Source organism: Myiozetetes cayanensis, unplaced genomic scaffold (genome assembly GCF_022539395.1).
Source record: "Myiozetetes cayanensis isolate MyiCay16 unplaced genomic scaffold, myiCay2020 scf4, whole genome shotgun sequence".
NCBI classification, from domain to species: domain Eukaryota; kingdom Metazoa; phylum Chordata; class Aves; order Passeriformes; family Tyrannidae; genus Myiozetetes; species Myiozetetes cayanensis.
This window is the reverse complement of record NW_026087631.1, coordinates 29,976,924-29,993,582: the sequence shown is the minus strand read 5'-3', so window position 1 is coordinate 29,993,582 and position 16,659 is coordinate 29,976,924. Positions and strand designations below refer to the sequence as shown.

The window sequence follows — 16,659 nt, the reverse complement described above, 5'->3', positions numbered from 1 at the left end:
ATGCGTAGGAAGAAAATGTCACATCTGACACCACAGTCACATCCACTGCTCTGACAATGTAAAGGCATTACAGAGTGGTTTATGTGACATTGAGGCCCTTTAGCATTTCTCAAACAAGACACAAAAAAAGAACCCATGGGAAGAGCATGCAAAAGCCTGTGTTCCTGGAGACAAGACAGATTTATTTTTCCAGCTGTACCTCCATTTTAAATTTTTAACTTCCAGTTCTGCACATTACTTTCATGGCCTTAATAATTTTGAATTTGCATATCCTGTTTATATTGAATGACTTTATTTTTGCACAGCAAAAGGCCTTGTCTCAGCATTCTCAGTCCAGAGTAAGCCAGTAGCCAGGTTTGAACTGGCTGACTGAAACAGAATGCCAGCTTGATCTTCCATGCTGAAATCAACATTACTTAGCAAAAAGCAAACAAGAAAGAGATAGATGACTGTACTGTTTTTCCTTCTAGGATATGGCATTGGCCTTCCCCCAAACTCTCCGCTCACCTCGAACATCTCTGAACTGATCAGCCAGTATAAATCCCATGGTTTCATGGATGTTCTGCACGACAAGTGGTACAAGGTTGTTCCATGTGGGAAAAGAAGTTTTGCTGTCACAGAGGTGAGTGGTGAACTTGGGTCACCTAAGTGAGGATTTGTTCAAGCTGGCAACTATTTCCCCTCATTTGTAATGTGCAGTGGACATGTCCACATGACAGAGATGGGTGGCAGCTGAAGGGAAGTGTGAGACTTCAAAAGAAAGAGCTGCCAATCCCAGCAGAAGTCAGATCAGAGCATGAGAAAACATCAGTGAGACTATGCTGCTGAGTTGGGTGTGCAGTTTATGTGTCAGAGAGCTCTTCTGGAGACAAATAGGGACATTAAAAACCATGATTTGGCCCACCGAATAGCAAACTTATCTGATTGCACTCAGATATGTGTGTATCACCCTCCACAGAGAGACAGGGAATTCAGTACATCCCAAATTTCTAATACACCCTGACCACTTCCTAACATGGAAGCTAATTGTACCAAAGAGAGGATTTCAGCCTGGAAATTATGTGCTAAGGTACCATGCTAAGCACAGAGGGGAAATAGGTCTCAATTCTATGTAGATCTAGAGGAAATGGAAGTAAATCTCTATGGATTTATGTCCCGGTAACAAATCAGAGGAGTTGTGCCAGCTCGTGGCAGCTGAAGATGTAGCCCATTATTTATGAGAAAAAGAAGACTCTTATCAGAATATCAGTTTTTTGTTAAGTTCCTAGACTATCAACTAAAAAAGGATGAAGTACTGAGGAATCAAAAGCTCCAGTAATGCTTAAAGCATAGACCTTTGTCTCAAGGTCTGCCAAAAAAGGTAGGTTATATATTCTCACTAGTACAAAAAACATAGTGAAAGCTCTGCTCTCTCCTTTTGAGAGCCCTCAGCCAAATGCCAAACAAATGCTCTCTGCTCTCTGAGGAGGTGGTGGCATGGCCATTCTCCCATAAAAGAGAATCCCAGTTTCCTGGGGCTCTGGCACCCACTTTTCAATGGTCACCTGAGCATCTTGTCTGAAAACCTCTGGCTGCTGACTAAATCACTAGAAGGCCAGCGTTTTTTAGAGATACTACAATGGAAATTTGTATTTGGTGTTTTTAATACAATGATTGTTGGGGTATTTCTGCATGTCTTACTACATTTTTTACTTTTTCATTACAATTGTGTCAGTATAAAACAAATTATATTTTAACATCAGACGTTCATAGAAGAAAATTCAATTTATTTTTATTCAATTTATTCAATTTTTTCTTTCCTTTCTTTGTGATTAATTCAAGACAAGAAAGCATATTTAAACAAAAGTGTGTATTCACTGCTATTTCCGATTTAGCTTATTCTGAAGATTATATTATCATCTAACAAGGGAATTGCCTTTTTATAATAGCTGATATATCTGTTCGTGACAAGCCCTTCATTCAATAACCTCTTGTTACTCTACATTTTAACATGATCTTTTGAATTAAATCTCAGGAAAATTACCAGATGGTAATGGTATTAATTATCTCAACTGTCTTAAAACTCAAAACTCTTACAGCAGAGAAAACATACTTCCCTAGTAATTCCCTAGAGATGAAACGTAAGGAGCTTCCTCTGATCGTGAGAGTCTTATCCCAGAAGATGTATCGAGGGCTGTATGCTCTGTATTCCTATGGAAATAGCTAAGACAGAGAATCAGTTCCATTTAAAAATACAGTTTTAATTGGTACTGCTTTTCTCCCAGAATATATGTTTGCTCTTTCAAGCTAGTGGTCTGTAGAGTTGGTTGGATGCAGCCCCTAGTGGAAGGCATGAGATGATTCCCTGGGCTACAGGAATAAAATATTAGAAATTAAGTTTTTTTATAGATATATATAAAAATTGTAAATAGGTATAAATATGGAGAGATCCATGCTCAAAAAGTTCCCAACAGAGATGTGTGATCAAAAACAATTTGAAGACTACTGCTCTTAGCCTTGAGTTCTCATGACTGTGTCTTGAAACAGAAACCATTTTCCTGCCATAGCAAATACAATAATACAGAAAATCAGCCCTGGCTGGGCCAACTGCAGAAGTCATGTTATAAAACCAATTGAGTTTGTGTTTTTGTGGAGAAAAGCAAACACGAGCAACGAGAGACTAAACCTTGCATTCAAACTGGAGAGAAAATTATCTGATAGGTGGCATGTCATTTTTGCAGCTACTCTTCTGAAAGACATTTGCAGTGTAAAAATAGGAGGCAATACCATACCATTTTCTTGTACAGGTATGGTTAGTACATGATCTCTGAGGCAAACCCAGAGTTCTGGAAGATGTGTTCTGCTTTAAAGTAATTCAGTTTTTTGAGTGTAACTTTGTGTGGTGGCCAGAAAGAAGGACAGGTCTGGCTGCTCCAGGGCTGGTTATCGGAGCATAGTACTTATTAAATGTATAATTGCACTAACCCAACGTGCAAAACTGAGGTTTTGTTCAGAAAATAAGGTCCAACAGGCTGGTTCAGGTCACTGAATTGAAGGGCTCAGTTCATGAAGTACAGCAAGGCCAAGTGCAAGGTTCTGCAGCTTGGTTGGGGCAATCCCAAGCACAGGACATGGAAGTGATAAAACAAGGACAAATGGCTTTAAGTTGAAAGAGGTAGAGTTAGATGAGATATAATCACTTTTTTAGGTGGTGAGGGCCTGGCACAGGTTGCCCAGAGAATCTCTGAATCCCCCATCACTGGAAATGTCTAAGGCCACGTTGGATGGCACTTTGAACAACCTGTTTTGGAGGGAGGCACCCCTGCCTATGGAACTATGCGGTCTTTAATGTCTCTTCAAAACCAAACTATTCCAGTATTCTGTGAACCTAAAAAGTCACTCAAAGACCTTTAACAGTTCCTCACATACTGAAAGGTCCTTTCGCAATCAGAAAGAGGGAGCAGAAAAATCACACCACTTGCAAGTCTGTGCCTTGGTAAGCTTTGCTAAGTCCAGATCTTCCTCTGCCTGAATTATCCATCTTCTGACAAAACTCCTATGTGCATCCCTTCCTCTTCATCCATTCTCTCCTGACTAAGAACTTGCAGATTTTAAGATGTGCTATTTCATAGCTGGGGCAGATTTACTAAACTAAACAACTAGGCAGTGGACACTCTCCCCATTGTTACATCCAAGAAGCATGGGAATTATTCTGGGACTTACCTTGTGTTGGTTTATATCATTTAAACTCCTGTACAACCCAGAAATCTCTGTTATTTAACTCCCTGCTGTCAGTCACAGTAGCATTTAACAGATTCACTGAAGTGTGGACAGTGTTCAACACAGAAATAGATAATTTTTGAAAAAGTCTCAGCTTCTCAGTGGGTAGTCATTCACAGGGGTTATATACCAAAGTAAGACCCAGCAATTGCCTTTTGATAGCTAGAGTAAGGCTCAGTATTTTTCTATGTCTCTTTGATAAATTTGGCCTGTGACACAGTGCACCTGTTGACCAAGAGTAATGACCCAAAAATGGGAATATATGTAAGTGAAATACTGAGCAGTATAGCCTTTAAATGGGTAGAATATCCATCGTCTCTTTTTGTCATTACCTCTTTAGGTTGTACCTGAGACTACTGGCCACTCCTGCCCACAAAGGTTAATTTTTCTTTTGCTTTATTTTGAGATTTATTTTCCTACTCATAATTTTTTTACTAATCTTACACTGGGAAATTATATTTCCTGTGGCAGAACTCACTGCCTGCTCTTTCCATCTCTCTCTCTCTGCACAAACACTTCGTTCATCGTAAGTTGCACTTCAAAACAAAGTTGTTATGAAAAGGTATGATTCAGCCTGGGGCTGGAAGATTTGAGGTGACTCCTCAAGATGAGATGCCAATAAAGATGAGTTTGAAAGTGCAGAGGTCAGAAGTGCTTGACTCTGATGTTTTGTATGAACCTCTTCAGCAAAACCACTTACCCAAGGCACCCATTGGATCATCCATGGGAAATGCAGCTAACTCAGGCTTGGAATGAATTGCTGCAGTGATTCCATCTTACCCTCTCCACCACAGGTAATTGTGGATAGCAGTTCATGTTGAGTGCTAGTTAGTAACAGTATTTCTTGACTACTCCTGATTTTAAATTGTCATACTTCAGTTTCAAAGGAATTCCTCAGTGGTAAAATTGGTAGGTCCCCACTTAGGGCAGAGCATCGTGCAGCATGGAAGAGGGACTGGCAGAGTTGTATTTGCGCATGTTACATCTGGACATGATCAATGTAATTGGTTTTCACTTTTCATACAGTACACTTAGCCATTCCTCTACCTTACTGTTATTCTCACTAATGCCTCTTCAGAAGGAGCCAGGATCCTGGGACTTTTCTCTCCATCCCGTTAACTCCACCCAAGCTCAGGAGAGACTGCAGGAAGAAGGTTTTTGTAGGGTGAATGGAAAAACAGTGGCACAGGTTGCCCAGAGAGGTGGTGGATGTCCCATTCCTGAAAGTGTTTAAGGCCAGGTTGGATGGGGCTCTGAGCAATCTGGTCTAGTTAAAGATGTCCATACTTTGGGAAAAGCTGTGTACACAGTGTTTTTCATTTAGGTTGGCAACCATCTCTAAGATCATGCAGTCCAATCATTAACCCAGCACTGCAAAGCCCACCACCCTTAGTGTCATATCTCTGTCTTTTAACTCCCTCCAGCGTTGGTGACTAATCCTCTTTTCATCTCTCATTAATGGTGGGACCCACTGATGGCTCTTCTCTGGAGTCGTTGAAGGAACTTGCTTAAACTCACCATGGCTTCTGCCTGAATTGGCGATCTTTGGCCTCCGTATGACATGAAAGGCACAACTAGACAGTGCCTTGTTCATCCTGCCATGATTTTGTCCAGTTGTCACCCAGCAAATGTGTTTTTCTGATCTGCATTTCGCCTTGTCCCCTTAAAGTTCAACCAAGAGTTTCCTGTTTTTGTTAACACCTGTCCCCTGATGACTCCACAGTATCTTTTCTAGCCTTTACCTTGAAGCTCTGGTTTAACTTTTTCCCTGGTTCTCTGCAGGTGTCAAGGGAAGGACATGCAGACACTTCCACAGAGGAAAAAAACTGTCCTGTGCTCATGAACAGCAGCTGCCCATCAGTTACCTTGCACAGTACCTTGTTACCAGAGTGTGAAAAACAAACACAAATAACAGGAAAAAAATCCTGAAGCCAAGAAAATTTCTTCAGCCTGCACATAAGGCTGTCTGGGGAGGAGAGCATATTTAGATTCGTCTGTTGAAACTGAAAACAAACGAACAAAAACAAACAAACAAAAAGTTTACTGTCTGAGGAGATAGTGACAGTGCTTAGAAAATGGATGAATTGAAAGAAAACATTTATTACAAAATGGAGTATTTTTCCAGTTCTGTGCCAAAGTCCTCACAACAAGAAGGAAAGGAGCTTGTCTTGCTAATGCGAAACAATGATTTACAGTATCTTGAAATTTGGCACTTGAAATCCTAAAGTCATGGTCACCAGTCTTTGCTAAGGATAATCTCCCTAAAGAGATTAAATATGTATTATTTCGATCCTGCCACTTCTTTGAGAGCACAGAAAGCCATAAGAATGAAAATCAAGTAAAAGATACTCCACAGCTACAAGAAATGCCACAATATGGAGAGAGACATGTTTTAATACCAGTTAGTTACCTAAACAGAAGCATTAGCATTGGTAGGATTTTGCAATCCTACTGAGATGTGTAAATGAGTTTAGAATTCTGCCCTTCATACCCATTTATCCCTGATAATTCCTTCTTCACACAGGCACTGCAAAATTTACCTTCCTGATATCAGCAAAGCTTTTTAAAATTCTTACTGGGGAAATGCAGTAAAAAATATAACTTCTTATTATAGATAACACACACACGATATCCCTATTTAGTGTTTAGGTTCAGGAGTGTGTAGCACCAATATCTCTGCTGTGCCGCCAACCTTCAGAGTATCCACAGAAATCTTTACAAGCTTCTAATGAGTCAGAGATGGCTTATTCAGTACAACCAGTGACAGTAAAGCATTTACAGTCTCTTGCAATAGGGAGTAAAACAGAAGCTTTTCCCATGAAAACAAATGCTGAGATCACTGAGTGCTGTTTTTCGTCTGCTCCCTGCCCCAAAGCAAGCACAAATATCAGAATCTCTCTCTATCCCCTTGCTTCTCTTCAGGGCTAAAAAAGAAAAAAAAAATAAAAGGGCATAAAACTACAGTGGAGACAGCAGGAAATGTTTAGGTGTTTAGGCAGGAAATGTTTAGGTAGCAACTGCAGATACGGGTTGATAAATTGGAAAAGTCTCTCCAGGGATATATATAAAAAAGAGGATATCTCCAGTTCTGCTCTTGTATTTGTCGCTTTCCTGAAACTGCCAATTTCCCTATTTGCAAGTGGGAATCAACTTACAGGCTGTTGCAATTGCAGTGCTTAGCACCCATTAGCTGTAATCATCATAGGATTGACTAGGGTTGCTTATTGCTCCTACCACATGGGTGTAATTGAGTTCCTTGTCCTAAAACACGAGGAGCTACCTCATGAATTTATCATTACAGAGTTGGAGCAAGGACTGTATTTTGATCCTGGCTTAATACAGAATACACCACATTATGGGCTTTCATTCCTTAAAAAAGAAAATATAGTAAGATATTGCAGTAGAGAAATTCATTAGTTTATTTTCTGTTGCCAATACATACCCCAACACATACACACCCATTCCCCTGGCCCCTTCAAATTCAGAAGAAAGGAAAGCAGTGATGCAGGGAATCTAGATTATTTTTGCTCTTTCCACATATATTCTATATGAGCACCTAAAAATACACACATAACCTACTAAATAAGTAGTAGGTCTTGTTGCTCAAATCTGCTTGAAGCAATGACAATTAGAGGTGCCTCTATTAGATGGTTTCCTTTATGATTTAACATGTGTAGCTACAGTAATTATGAACAGCTGATAAACAGCCATTTTACAGTAGTATGTAAATGTACTGATAATGCTATAAATAATCACTCCATACACCATAAAATACACTGTGCTAATTATTTCTCCCCTACCTGTTTTCCCACTTAATTTAATCTGAAAAATTTCCCTCTACTATGCAACCTTTGTCAGGCAGCTCTTTCAATGCATTATCTTCTTTATTGCTAGATGAAATACTATTGATGCTTTGTTTTGGCATTTCTTTTCCTAGGAAAAGATGTCTTGCTTGGGACAATTTCAAAAGCTATCCATTACAAGTGAAAACCACACTTGAGATGACAGTGCTGGAATTTCTTTCACCTGTTTCCAGGGAAGGCAGAAAACAATTCTGCAGAGCTGACAGGACAGGGAGCCAGACCCTCATCAGCATAAATCAGAGATGCTTTGTTGAAGACAAGGGAATTATTTTTCATGTAAGGAGCTGGCCAAGTTTTCTCTCTGCAGCAGTCCTGGAGTGGCATCAAACACTGATCTCAGGCTGGAGGAGGCTCAGAATGCAGGAATCCCCACAACAGTAGGGATTTTTATTATTATTTTGAATGGCTGGAGTTTCATGATAATACATTAAAGTGAGTTCCTATTCTCCGAGCAGTGTAAGTGCTCCATACCATACAGCAACCAAACATTAGCAGATCTCCTCTGCCTTTGGGGCTATACTGAGGTCTCAGCTCTGAGACCTCTGAGAGAGAGCTCAGACATGGGACCTTTTTCTGATTTTATGCTACCTGGGCTAAAAGTTGGGCTTTGCTGTCAGTTTAAGGAAACAGGTGACACAGACTTCCAGTCAAACAGTTCAATTTTAGAGTGGTTTAAACCATTACCACCTCATAGTAACACTTGACAGATATTCTGCAATAAATACAGTTTCTGGATTACACAGATAGTCATAATAAAGCACAGTACCCACCACTACCCACCTACCAAATGAACACAAGGTACACATCATGTCAGTTGTCCAGAGTAACAGCATTGCAGGTGCCATCTTCTGACATGCAACTCTACCCAGGCAGTTTTCTCCTTCTTTTTTCTTATTAGTTGGGGAATAACGTTGTATGAGAGGAAGGCACAAGTAGAATTTGTATTCTTGGAAATATTTCTATAGCAGTGTGTGGGCAGTAATTATTAGCAAGAGATTTTAGTTACTGATAAACTCACAGCTTAGTTACAGCCGCATGAGCATAAATGTACTAAGGTTATCTGTAACACACAAACCTGACCCACCCACTGCAGAGCAGGTGTTTGTGGTACAGATTGCTGCTGTACAGGGTTTCTTGGTGGTCAAACATGAATGATGCCAATAAGACACTCAAGTTAATTAAGGCTTCCTACCCTACCTGAAAAGGGTGGGTCAGCAGAAAAGGGTGGGAGTGTTCCCATTTTTCATCACTGCAGTTGGGGTTCCCAACAAACGCAGCTTCAGTCCTGTTAATGTAAGGAGTGGAGAGGTGCCATGTTTGTGCCATTTGTTTCATAATGTTTTCTCCGTGAACCTCCCTCAAGGGTAAAGCACAAAAAGGGGAAGTTAACGATCAATTCCCAGAAAACACAGTGAACAGTCAATCTTGGCTCTCTGCTGATGAAGGACTTGCTCTACAGTTCATTGACTGTATTCTGTCAAGCAGTATTTGCTTTTACAAATGCAAAGACACCACAAATAATGGATTCTTGTACGTGTTGAACACGTCATCTCATTAGGGAAATGGCATAAATTCCTTGGTCTTTGGCTGATTCTCTTCCCAAAACAGGTTCTCTGCTCTGACTGAACAACAAGCTCTCTGCAGCACAGAAATACTTTGTTGTGAACTGTGTCCAGACTATTCTGTTTTATTACCTCACTGTGTATTCAGTCAGACCACACTCCACAGGAGAAAACAAAGCATCTGTGACAGTACACTGACAGCTTATTGCATTAACCTCCCCTTTTGATTTTATTCACAGACACTGCAAATGGGCATCAAGCATTTTTCAGGGCTCTTTGTAATGTTGTGCATTGGGTTTGGTTTGTCCATTCTCACCACCATTGGGGAACACATTGTGTACAGACTGGTCCTGCCACGAATCAAGAAGAAATCCAAGATGAAGTACTGGCTTCATACAAGTCAGGTACGTATTCAAAAGCGACCTTGTGAAAGAAGACCCTGTAATCCTGTGGCTGATTAAGAAAGCCTGGACAAGAACAAGGTATAAAAGGTATTAAGAGCACTGATGATTGACATTTGAAGTGTGCCAGCAGCTTCTGGAACTTGAAAAGGCTTACCTAATGATGGAATGGGAAGCACAGAGGAAACAGTTCAAATATTCACAGTTGCAAAGCTTACAGAGGGACTTTTCCATTTGCACTTGTAACCTCACAGCCCTTTTGGATGACAGAAGCAACAGTGCTCTTATCCTGAACTGGCTAACCAGAACATTTTATCTCACTGTTACAGGTTCCCAAACTTTTGATCCATGCAGGAAGTGCTGGGTAACCTCCTTCATTATTCTAGAGAAACTAATGGGACAGAATTGCTGTAGATATTTGCTCTAAAGGAAGAAGTTACTTTGCAGCAAAAGGCATAAAAGGGAAGACCTTCTGTTGCTTTAAAGCTTCACAGTGGAAGGAATCTTTTAGAACATAATGAAGTTTGCCAAGACACACTTTTCTTTTTTTTCTTAATGAGGAATTTTAACACCAAAGATGGTTTGCAAACTATTTGTCAGCCTTTCAGATTGCCCTTCCTTGGGAAACTACAGGAAAACATATCTGTTGTAATGACAAAGGACAGACAAAGCTTGTATTCTTCAGTTGGAAAATAATTTATGTTCAGGTCCATCACACAATGCCCAAATTGTTTACCTATTTGTGGAGCTATTCTTAATCTTGGTTTTACTAATTTAATTTCCTCTTTTCCCTCTAGAGGTTACATCGTGCTCTGAACAGTTCATTTACTGAAGAAAAACGTCAGCCTAAGAAAAAACGAGTTGAAAAGAGGTGGGAAGTTTTCCATGCCTTAAAGCACAAACTATAAAAATTAAATTGAATTTTTATATGTCATGTCTGGATATCTAGTTATGGGTCTAATGCACCCCAAAGATAATAGAATCCAAAAAAAGGAAACAAGATAGAAGTGACGAGGGAGAGAGGCAGAATTAAATTCATTTTTTGCAATAGAGAGTATTAAACCCAGAATATTTTTTTCATGACTCTGCGTACAGCTAATAAAAGCACTCCCATTCCAAAGACAGGCTTTGCAGTCTAAGTCCACTCTCCTTCTGTTTAGGTAATTAATTACTCACATACTAAAGCACTGGTAGGTAACTAAAGCCCTCTGAAAGCTTCACAGTGAATGAGAGATCAGGCACTAGTATGTTAGAAACTCTTTCAGCTTTCTTATTTTTTAGAATGAGAAATAAGAAATCTGAGAAGTGGAAAATGGAGTCCTTTCAGAAACCTTTGTGTCGAACAACTCTTGTTGGGAAAAAAAAGTAGGTAGCAACCTTGCCTTGTTTTCATAGCCTGTGTCTTCTGAAGAGGAGACAATCTTATCTACAGCTACCAGGAACACAAGGCATTGTATTAAAACTATGCATTTGCTCAGTAACTCAGAATTATTAGTGCACTTTTTAAGGACACAGGCAGCAGTGTTGCTTTTCTACAGGTAAGTTCAACCACAGACTATAAAAAGTCTTCCAGGCTCTTGATGGATGTTTGGTATTACTGAAACCCACAGATGTAAACATATGTTATGCTTATTTGTCATTCCTGCACTAATGGCAGCAAAAGTAAGAAGTAAGCCTCTATAAGGTCCTAGACTGCCTTTGTACGCACAGGTATGCAGAAGTGTGTGCAGTTCATTTCCTCTGTTTATAGACAGGGATCAAAAAGCACCAGCTGAATTATCTGCCAGGTGTTGAGCAGCGCAGAAATTTTGTAACACAAGGAGATGGCCCATAAGCCCCACAGAGAATGGCTTAGAAAAAGATCCATGCAAATACTGTTTCGGCATGGAGACTGAAGATGTGCTGCTGTCCAAAAACTTCTACCCACATAACATTCAGTCCATGTGTGTGTGCAGGCACACACACACACACACACACACCCCCTGTCCTGGCTCTTCTCGTGGTCTGAGTTGCTGGTTGCACAGAATTATGGTGATTTTAACTCAACACGTGTCCAGCTTGTCATGAACACTGATGTGGCAAGGCACAATCCAGAGCTCTCACATCAATTACATTATCACACTTTCTTTTTATTCCTGGTGGAGACTGAAGAGCTATTAAAAGCACCAAGATGTAGAAAAGAGGTAGAAAGAATCTGCATTATGCTACTGCTGTTATCCTCATGGAAGAAAATCCACTGGGTTTTTTTAGGTCAAAGTTTCCAAAAACTAGGGGAGCTGCTCAGCATCAGTAGCAAATTGTAATCGATTTTATTTACTTGGTGAAACTTGAGTATTAACTGTGGACTCTGGCCCTTGTTAAAATCACCTGCCGAGACCCCCAGACAAAAGCACCACCACCAGCAGAAGCTATGCTGGTTATTAACACATTATCAAAAAGCTGTTTTGATTGAAAGACTAGAGAAAAACGTATCAAACACCATGGATTAATGGTAAGACTTGAGAAATACTTACAGATACTTGAGAAAAACAAAGGCCTGCAGCTTCTCTGAGACAGGTGGTACTTCTCCAAAGCAAGTTGGAGCCCAGGACCCCTGGGACCTTGGGCTCTGCAAAGCTGCATAGCCGGAGGCAGTTTTGGGCACCTGAGCCCCTTGTCACTGGTGGCCTTGTCTAGACTGCTGCCTGTGTAGAAATGCAGTTCTGCTCTTGGCCTTGAAGATACTTTGCCAGTTTCTACTTGCCAGGCTAATCCTGTTCCCTGTCTGAAACTTGCTTAAGAGGTACTTGTTTTCATCTCTTCAGGGCATTAATTTGCACCACAAAACACACATCCAAGTTTAGCACAAGACTTGAGCCTTCTGGAGCTGTGACCCAGGATGGGGCTGCTGCTCCTGCCTGAAACCCATCCCCTCCTTCTTCTCTGCCATCCCGTCTCTTTGAAAACATTTCCAACTTCCTTTTTTGGAGGCAGGCAAGGAAAGTATCTACTCCCAGCTCCAGACTCCTCCTGAAACCAACTGTTTTCAGCAGCCCTGGTCCTGAAATGTTAACCTCCTTCCTTAACCTACCGATTGGTAGCTCACACTAAGAGGTGTTTTGTCCCAGGATACCCACAGAAGACCCCTATGATGGAGCACTTTTAAACTTGAGAGTTTGAACCTCACTTTTTAAAATGAATGCACACAGATCTATCCCAAAGGTAAAGCAGGTAGGAAAGCTAAGGTTCCTCTCCCACAACAGCGAACTCTATGCTTCCTTATGTTCCAGTTGGAGAGTGGAGGCCACAGGGTGCTCCTTTGTTTGGGAAGGAACCCTGGGAAATGCACTGATTTGGGAGGGTGGCAAAGTTCCCTCTAAATAAAAGGGGAAAAATTCTCTGGAATCGTAATATTACAGAAATATTTTTGCAGGTAAAAAATTGAAGCACTTGCAAAAGTTCCCAAATGGGAATTTCTCCCCCAACGTGACAACTTAAAAGTCTCTCTGTTCCATCAGGAAGCTCACAAACATACCTGCACGGTTTAGGTACAGCACATCGTTGTGTCCATCCTTAGAAGTGCAAGTAGCTCTCCATGACTTCAAATCCGAAGGGCACCCCTTCTTCACCACTCCACATCAACACAAGGCAGTCTCTTTTTTTACTCCATGCAAGTAAATGCCCAAGCCAGCACAGAGCATGCAAACAACTAACACTGTAATACACTTGGGCACTGCAACCACAGAATCTTTCATAAAGCTTTGAAGGACTTGCCTTCTCCCGAGCTGGAGCAGAGAGGACTGTAATTTCATAACTAACAAACAATTTTGGGGAAGATTTAGGGTTCTGTTCTAGTCTCTGCTGCAGTTTAATCATTAAAATTAGGTCATTCACTCCCATGACTTGTGCTTCGCAAGAAAAGATAATTCCAGGGATAAAGGGATAGTATTTCCATGTAATATGTAACAGCAGCCTCATATTTTTCCAGTAGGATGGCTCACAGGGGAGGGCTGCACACACACAAGAACAGGCTCTGATGTGGCATTAACCCCCATCTCTCTGTTCAGGTCCCACATAGGGAACAGCCAGCATGCCGTGTGGAACACAGCCAACCTGGGCAACTGCCACCGGAAAAAATACATCTGCACGGACCAAGGGCAGAACGAGGTGACAATCCATCAGCACCAGGACATCCCCCTGCCACAGGTGAGGAGGGAGGCCCCAGCTTCCTTAACCACCAATGGCAAAGCAGAGTCCCTCAACCCTGCAAGGACCTCAGTGATGCAGGAGCTCACGGAGCTGGAGAAACAGATCGAAATCATCAAGCAGGAGCTGCAGCTCGCCATGGACAGGAAATCAGAGCTGGAAGAGTATCAGAGGACAAACAGGACTGCAGAGCCCTAGGCCAGGACACCTGGGCCCTTCCACCTTTTCTTCCTTTTCCCCCCGTTCCTCTGTGAAATTTGTAACACACTTTTGTAATGCCAGAAAGGGGTGCAAAAATAAAGCAGGCAACATGCTCTTCACAGGAGCAGGACTGCAGCAGCCCACAGCCACTGCCACCCTCTTGAGTCTTCTTTTCACAGCAAGTTTCTCATTCTCCTTGAAAACACTAGCCATTCCCAAGGGCCTGGAGAGACAAGGAGCATCCAAACAGCGAGAGCTCCTCATTCCTCCACTTGACAGTACAGTGAGGTTCCCACCTTTTCAGCCCTTTCTGTGCATTAATTCAAAATAAGATTAAAAAAAAAAAAAAAAAAAAAAGGAAGAAAATGTAAACTGCTCATTGGCAGCATGTCCCTTGTTGGTACATTTTTGTTGTGTTATCTGTGGGTCTAGTCTCTGTTCATGTGAAGGCTCCTCACGGATGCCTCATTATGCCAGGTGCTAGTTCTGTGTTGGCAGTCCCTCCCCTCCTGGCACAGGGTCACAAGACAAAACTCTTGGTGGCAAACTCAGTACACACCATTCCCTCAGCTCTGTCAGCACAAATGCAGATGCAGCTGCTCTGAGACTGTGGTGAAGGAACTCACCCAGCTTAAAAAATAACTTGGAAAAAACCAAACCACCACCTCCGTCTGCTTCTGAGCCCAGGCTTGGCTTCCACTGCACCCAGGGAGCAGCCATGCAAACAGCTGCACCAGCACGTTTGAAGGGATGGATTCACAGTGGCACAGAGCAAGAATAAGGGGGAAGAGAGGGTGGCAGTACTGTAAATCAGTGTTTACCTCAAGAAGTCAAGTGTTTTGCCAGTGTGAAACTACTCCCTTAATAATGACTGTCTTCAGCTATAGTAGGGTTCTTTCTCACAGACGAGGTGACACAAAGGGGATCTTGTCCATTATTCATTTCATCAAAGTGAAAGGGGGGAGCAAAGGCCTCCCTACAGATGAAGGAGAATGAGAGTTGGGGAGCAGAGGCCTCCCTACAGATGAAGGAGAATGAGAGCTGGGGAGCAAAGGCCTCCCTACAGATGAAGGAGAATGAGAGTTGTGGTTTCAAAGGCAATGTACCGAGTGGAGCCCTTGCCTACCTGGATGATGGGCAGGGGGGGAAGGACCGGTAAGCTGTTGAACATCTGAATAAATACTTCATCAACCCAGCTGATTGTGTCTTTTGAGTAGGATTTCTATCCATTTTTAAACACTGCTTCCCAACCCATCCCATATTACAGAGAAAAAGAATGTTTTGTAACGCTGTCAGAATTAACTCTGGTCTCTGAAATACCTTTTATCCTCCCTTTGTCTCCAGCCACCTGCATAAATGTTGCCCAAGGTGATGTTCTTGTCTGGCACAGTTAAAATGCTACAGGCAGATCTGAAACTATATTTTGGGGTCTGGAAAAGACACTTTACCTTTTTGCACCTCTAACCTTTGAAAAATCTCTTGCAAATGAAAAGCTCTGCACGGACCTCTAAAAGCTAATGACTACTTAGCCTCATCAGGAGTTCATATTTTATTCCCTGCTCAGTCCTTGGCCTCTGATTTTGGGCAGCAGGTGTGTCTACCCCTTTTAATACAGTCAGTAACACAGGAAAGAGAAATCAGAATATAAAACAAGAAGGTGGGATCCACAGCCTTGCACATCTAAGAGACCTGGAATGTCCCTGCTCTCCTTGCTCCTGATAAGCCAAGTGGGCAAGCCACTGACGATGCTTTTGTTGCCTTTCCTTCCCCTCCCTCCCTCATTTGGATATTTAGCTTTATTAGGAAGAGCTTTTTATTTGTGTAGCACCTGGTACGTCACAACTTCCAACAGCACTTGCCTAGAACAGATAAACACTGCTTGCTTCTCCTAGTTAAAACACTAGGAAAAAAAGATTTCAGTCTAATCTTACAAGTATTTTTCTCAAGTTTTTAATGTCCTTATCTCCACAGAATAAGCACAGAAATAAATTTTAAAAAAAGTAAAATTAACTGAAAATGTTAGTATCTTAAACACAAATATGTTTTGCCTCAAAGTTCCAACCCAAACACCCAATCCTGCAAAAAATGAGCCTGCCTTTAAAGCCAAAAATATAACTGTAAGAATGTTCACCACCTAATAATTAATGTTATGCAAATATCTTCATTTCTGATGGATGCCTGAGGGGCTGCTCCCATGTCAAATGTAAAATAGGGATTGCTCCAAATTACCGCAGCACCAGCTAGAACCTTTCAGGAGAAGATCTAATTATTGCTGCCCGAGAGAGATGTATTTTGGCATGTTATTTTCTTCAGTTATTGCTCCAGCTTGATTCCCTAGAAGACAGAAAACATTGCTGTAGCTTTCCATGGATGTCAGTGACATGTCATGGGGGAGGATTTGCTGTGACTGAGGGTGCACTGGAGACTGGAGATAAGGCTTTTTCTTTGTCACCTAAAACTCTGAATTTAGAGGGACATTTGATAATACTTGTCACCCCTTTACTTTTACCCCCACGCTTCTAGTCCTGTTAAGTTTTTAATTATTTGCATTATTTCTACCCATTCTGGCCAACGGACCATCTAAAATTTTCACTGTTTCTCAATGTTTAAATTACAAGCACAGACAGAAATTCAGTGACTTCCAAAATTAGCTTGAAAACTATTAAAAATTATTATTTTTAAAACAAA

At 41.4% G+C, this 16,659-nt stretch overlaps 1 protein-coding gene across 1 annotated transcript in view; it reads left to right on the top strand.

The window, feature by feature from the left end:
- The window catches only part of GRIN3A (glutamate ionotropic receptor NMDA type subunit 3A), a 66,922-nt gene extending 51,756 nt beyond the window's left edge, over window positions 1–15,166 (top strand). Inside the window, 4 exon segments of the mRNA XM_050329800.1 lie at window positions 471–622; window positions 9,424–9,588; window positions 10,383–10,456; window positions 13,632–15,166. Coding sequence (XP_050185757.1) covers window positions 471–622; window positions 9,424–9,588; window positions 10,383–10,456; window positions 13,632–13,968 — 728 coding nt within the window. The 3' untranslated portion in view covers window positions 13,969–15,166.
- The last annotated feature ends 1,493 nt before the right edge of the window (window positions 15,167–16,659 follow it).